General features: G+C 36.2%; 1 protein-coding gene across 2 annotated transcripts in view; it reads left to right on the plus strand.

Annotated features, from left to right (window-relative positions):
- Positions 1-5,748, plus strand: part of LOC131048515 (uncharacterized) — a 59,096-nt gene extending 53,348 nt beyond the window's left edge. For both annotated transcript variants that reach the window (XM_057982482.1, XM_057982481.1), the window contains exons 8-11: positions 4,031-4,062; positions 4,162-4,876; positions 5,127-5,253; positions 5,451-5,748. In XM_057982482.1, coding sequence (XP_057838465.1) covers positions 4,031-4,062; positions 4,162-4,876; positions 5,127-5,135 — 756 coding nt within the window. In that variant the 3' untranslated portion in view covers positions 5,136-5,253; positions 5,451-5,748. The remainder of the gene's footprint in view (positions 1-4,030; positions 4,063-4,161; positions 4,877-5,126; positions 5,254-5,450) is intronic.
- Positions 5,749-6,000: the final 252 nt, after the last annotated feature.

Consider the following 6,000-nt stretch of genomic DNA (forward strand, 5'->3'; position numbering starts at 1 on the left):
CTTGCTCAAAATTTGGAAAAAAATGTTTTCAAGGATTTTTGCTTTGGACCCTTTGGAAGGGTCAGGAGCAAAAATCACCTCTAGGCTCAATTCCTTCATCATTCATGGTCTTTAACAACTTAAAGTCATTCTTAAGGGCATCTTCTTCTTGATTTTGCCTCATCCCACACTTGACCTAGCAAAAATCTTGATAGCAAAAGAGGTTTTGAGAAAATTCGCTCTGGACCCTTCGGAAGGGTCAGGAGCGAAATTTTCATTTTTGACCCAAAATCATCATTTTCTAAACTTGAAACTTCTTTGCAAGGTAGGATTTCGTCCTTCATCACCCTAGGAATAAGATTTCATGTCCAAGAAAGGTCAAAAGGTAGGCTTATAAGGAATTTCGCTCTGGACCCTTTGGAAGGGTCAGGAGCAAAATTTCCTTTCCTGGGTAAAATCCTTCATTTTCACAACTTCCAAACACTCTTAAAGGCAAGATCATGTCCATTTCCCCTTTCAACATGCTTTGGACATCACAATTTGGTCAAAGAGGGAAGGAAATGAGGTCTAGGAGGATTTTCGCTCTGGACCCTTTGGAAGGGTCAGGAGCGAAATTCTCATTTAGGCTTGATTCTTCCTTTTTCCAACTTAAAATCACCTCAAGAGGTAACTAAACATCATCCTTCACCCAAGGGATAAGGTCTTAAGCCAAAACAAGGTCAAAAGAATAGGCTTGCAAGGAATTTCGCTCTGGACCCTTTGGAAGGGTCAGGAGCGAAATTCACCTTCTTGGCTAGAATCCTTCATTTTTTCAAGGCTTTCAAACATTTCCAAAGTCCAAACATGTCCACACTTCCCTTCAAGATGCCTTGCAACTCAAAATTTGGTCAGACTAGGGAGGAAATGAGCCTTAGGAGGATTTTCGCTCTGGACCCTTTGGAAGGGTCAGGAGCGAAAATCTCATTCTAGACTAGATCACTCACTTCTCAAACTTCAAACCACTTCAAGAAGCAAACTTAGATCATTTTCCACCTGAGGAAGAAGGTTTCAAGGTCAAACAAGGTAGCAAATGAAGTTTATGATGAATTTCGCTCTGGACCCTTTGGAAGGGTCAGGAGCGAAATTCTCCTTTAGGCCAAAATTTTGTTCTTCAAAATCAATCAAACTCCCTCTCAAGGCAAAAACATACCCATCCATCTCCCCTCAAGCCAACGCCTAGTCAAAATAAAGAAGAAAACAAGAGTTATAAGGATTTTCGCTCTGGACCCTTTGGAAGGGTTAGGAGCGAAATTCCTCACCCAGGCTAGAATCCATCATCCCAAGGTCTAAAATCTCCCCTCCAAGGCAAAGTTGCATCAAACCTTCTCAATTATGCCTCAAAAGTCTACAAACTTGGTCAAGCTAAGGAGAAAAATAGAGGAAATAAGAATTTCGCTCTGGACCCTTTGGAAGGGTCAGGAGCAAAATTCACCTTAGGCCATGATCCTGACTTCATTTTTTCGCATTTCTTCATTCAAACAAGTGCTTTTGCCTTCATTCAAGCCTAGGAATGCAGTAGTTCTAGGTTTTGGTCAAAGTAGAATGTCTTATGGAGAATTTCGCTCTGGACCCTTTGGAAGTGTCAGGAGCGAAATTCGCTTTGGACCCTTTGGAAGGGTCAGGAGCGAAATTTGCTTTGGACCCTTTGGAAGGGTCAGGAGCGAAATTTGACATTTTGGACTCCCCGTCAGGATCATTTTATGGAATATAACATTTAAGTATAACTTTAAGTTATATTCCATATATACTTTCAGGATGTTTGAGAATGGTTTCGGACCTCCAGGAGTTATATTGCAAAATCTAGTTTTTGGAGGATTCTTCAGTTTTCCAGACTTAGTCAAATTTCAGGATCAGGACATTCCAGACCTAGCCAAATTTCAGGATCAAGACATTCCAGACTTAGCCAAATTTCAGGGCATTTGAAGATCAGGATGACATTTTAGACTTCATCACTCACCAACTCGACCTAGCTCGGACCTTCAAGAATGATACCCACTCACAAAGCAAGACACAATTAGCAACGAGAGAAAAACCAGGCCCTAAGGAAAACTCTCAAAGAAACCCTAATTCTGGGGCCCTATGGACTCACCTTGGCTCAAGCAAAGCCTGTAATCCAACGATCCCCTCGACAACACTCATCCTGCAAAGGCTAACAGACAAAACCCTAAAAGATCTAGAAAACAAACCCTAGAAAGCAAAAAGAAGGGGTCCCCATTTGCAATGGGGCGATGTGTGAATACTTCACAACAACACTTTACCCAATTATATTCACCATCTACACAATGTTTACCAATATTTCCCATTCTCTCTTGCCAAAGCATTGTCTTCTTTGCAAACAACTCATATGTTCCAACCTTAGAAACAATAGAGCTATTAGTTCCATCATTCACAATGTTCGCCTCAAGCTTAAATAGTGGTCTTATGTAGATTCCTCTTGTCAACATCATTACTCTGTGAACCATCTTGCAATTATCTTTATTAAATATGACTTGCACACCTACATCACTTATTTTTCTTATATTAGGTTCCTAGCCAATCTTGGAATATGTAAAACCCGAGGGAGGATTTTAAGTTTTAACCCTTCTTTATATTGTGAGTTGTCTCTTAAGAAGGCATCACCTCCATTATAACTTCCATATTCACAAAACCACTTCTTGTGAGAAGTCATATATGAAAAGAAGCACCCAGATCAATTAACTATGCACCATGACACAAATGTGTACTTGCAAATGTGTATTTGAAGATGTGCCGAGTATGCACCCACCCCTTCCTTTTTTAAGTGGGCGTCTTTGTTTTTGTGGAAGGGCCATAGTTAGGTGCCTTACCTTTGTTAATTAGACTTTGATTATATGCCCTTTGACTTATTTTTGTTTGTCTTAGAAACAACCGCTCACAAAAAGGCATGCTGTGTTAGATACTTGAATTTTTGCCTCATTTCTTTTTATAAGAAGCTTTAATTTAGATGATATAGTACTAATGATCATAACAAGATTATCTCATCAATCTGGCAAAGAAAATAACAAAGTTATACATTCATCTTCTTCATCTATTATCATCAATTGAGGCTAATTGAGTTACCACAATATTGAAAGCATGCAAATCCTTTGTTATAGAGTTACTATTATAGAGTTACCATTTTTTTCTTTTGAAGAAAAAAATGTTTAATAGGGACTTTGAGACAAAGACCCTATCTTATATCATAATTCCTTTTAAAATCCCACTATGGTTTTTCCTCTTTGAGGTTTTCCACGTATAAAATCTCTGTGTTATCGAGTTAATTTGTGTGATTGGTTCATTGATTGCTTTACTTATTTCAATTATATATGTACTGGTTTACCGGTTGGTGAATGCATGTTATAATAAGGTTAAAATTGAACATTCCGACAAAACACTCATTCAGCCCCCCTCTCAGTGTTCTTGGATTCCAACAAAAGTATATTCAAATAAATTTTTATTTTATTTTTTAAATTACAAACATAAAATACACAAAAAAAATATGCATTATGTTAGTTTACATCATTTCAAAATTAAAAACATATGTTTCACTTTCTATTGATTCAATTTAAAAACAATGACATGTCACCTCTCATATAACCTAAGAAGAAACATACCCTTTGACAGAATAATTTGACAACATTAGGCTATTTGACATCTATCCTTCCAAGGGTTCTTGTACTTGTTTCATACATAGATATCATATAATTAGTTTGAGCTAAATCTTTAACAAATGAAAGCACATAGATGATGGCATGATCTTAGTTAAAAACTTTGAAAGCACTCTAATGAAGAACCTTATAGGTGTATGTTATCCATGTGGAGTTTGGCTTATATAAATGGATTTGCGATGTAATAGAAACGCGATATGATATAAAAAATTTAACTTAAGAATGTTGTAACTAGCATTTCAAACAAATGGAGTGGAATATTTTTCTGCATGTTTTCAGTTAAGCATCACAAATTTATAGATGAATTGTGTATACAAGAGGCTGACATATTGTTCTGTTTTATGCAGGTTCAGCATGTTGATGAGAAAGGCATCCAGAGGTCAAGTTGATTAAACTATTTTTTTAATATTTGGATTTTATATGTTTATATATTATGCTTTTCTTTAATATAGTTCATTAAAATTTTCTTTTCATCCAGAGATTTTAAGATCGACGCAGAGATTAACGGAAGTTTCTCAAATCATTTGGTACAATCAGAAGCCAAAGGAAAAAGAGTTCATTCAAAGTTCAAGAATGATTATAAGAAGTTAACAGATTTTAGGAAATTTAGGAACATGGACAATCTGGCCAGAATTTCCAGCATGCGGGAAGGAATTCTGGCTCGCAGACGGTCTTCTTGTGTGGTTTCTGCTTCAGTGAATCATATTTGCTCCAGTCAGAAAGGTGGTGATGATTCCACGGGTGCTGCCGTGGTTGATCGTACAGAAGGAAATGCTAAAAATAATCAATCAAAAATGAAAATTCCTGTATTTGGAAAGAAACGCTTCTTGGAAAAAGCTTTGATTGATTCTGCAAAGCGACTGCAGGCACAAAAAATGCTGCGTTCAGGAGTGTATGATGGATTGGCCGTGCCAAAAGAGGAAACTGAAGTCAACAGCAGTAAGGAAGATAACTTTTCCAAAGAAGTGAATCAGACACCCTTGAACATTGTAAAGTGTGAAAGCGAATCATATGGTGAAAGAGTGATTAAGCAAAAAAGAAGGCGTCGGGAACAATTTAAAAAATCTTTAATGGGAAAGTCTAGAGAAAAAGCAAAGGAAACAGCCGAAAGAGTGGCCTTATTTCAGCGATCCCAAATTTTACAATCCAAAAGGGGCCACACTTCACTAGTTTCAGCTATTACTAATAATCAGGTACACTGATTTTTGTAGACGGAGATATGTTGCATAAGAGGAATGGGTATTAAGTTTGTAAAGCTGGATGAAAAATATCATTAAAAAAGATAACAAGAAGACTATGTTTAGAATACATAGAGGTGACACCATACAGAGGCAAATTAACAAATTATTTATACTAGATAATCTCAGCCCTTAAAATGTGTCGAATTTAAGTAAGTATATAAAACATAATGCTTAAATCTAATTTGTATATCATTTTTTCCAGGAAACTTAAGATGGTATCTTGTGAGGACTTTTCTGACCGCTGGGTGAAGAAATTTTGGAAGGCTTCATGATTTCTTTGTGGATCTTGTCTTTTCAAATGGGCTTCTAAAGTTCTTTAGAGTTTCAATGTATGATGTCATACTAAGCCTATTCCTAAATGTGCTTGGTCTTGAATCGTAATGTATTCGTGGATCTTTTCTTTTCTAACGAGCCTTTTAAAGCTGTTTAGAGATTTTGAATGTACATATTTCTCTGCGTGCTTGGTCTTGAATCATAATATAATAATACTCTTTTCTTAACATAAATGGACTTTCAATGCTTGCAGGTAGGAACTAGACGGGCAATTTATTTGGGCAAAGTCTTAGTTGCCTGTAGAATCTACTTGAAGCTCCATTTCATTAAATTCTCCAACTTCTCTTGATACTTGAGTAACAAGCTTCAATATTTTAGAAGCTTTCTTTATTCCGATCTAAATTTTCAGCCAGAATGTGGTAACAACAATATGAAGACTTGATTCTCATCTGAGTTTTATCCTTTATGCTGCATTATTTTATAGCTTGTATGAGAAATGGCTGAAGAGGCTAGAAGGTTCTAAAAGAAAAGTGCAATGTTTTAATTGTAAATTGATTTTCTTGAATGACTTATTAAAATTTGCAATAGGGGTGATTAGCCCCTCACAATACCCTTCGTGCACACCCTTGCCAAAAAGAAGTAAAACAATAGTTGAACATTGGGCAGCTAAAACTAGTAGATCAACCTATTAAAAATAGCTTCTGGATAAACAAACAAAACTTATCTTTAAAACAGTAACTAACTTATACTAAAATAAGGGATAAATTTCTAGTGAACTATGGAATGAATTAAAAAACTTCTAG

The sequence above is a fragment of the Cryptomeria japonica genome, chromosome 2 (assembly GCF_030272615.1).
Source record: "Cryptomeria japonica chromosome 2, Sugi_1.0, whole genome shotgun sequence".
NCBI classification, from domain to species: Eukaryota; Viridiplantae; Streptophyta; class Pinopsida; order Cupressales; family Cupressaceae; genus Cryptomeria; species Cryptomeria japonica.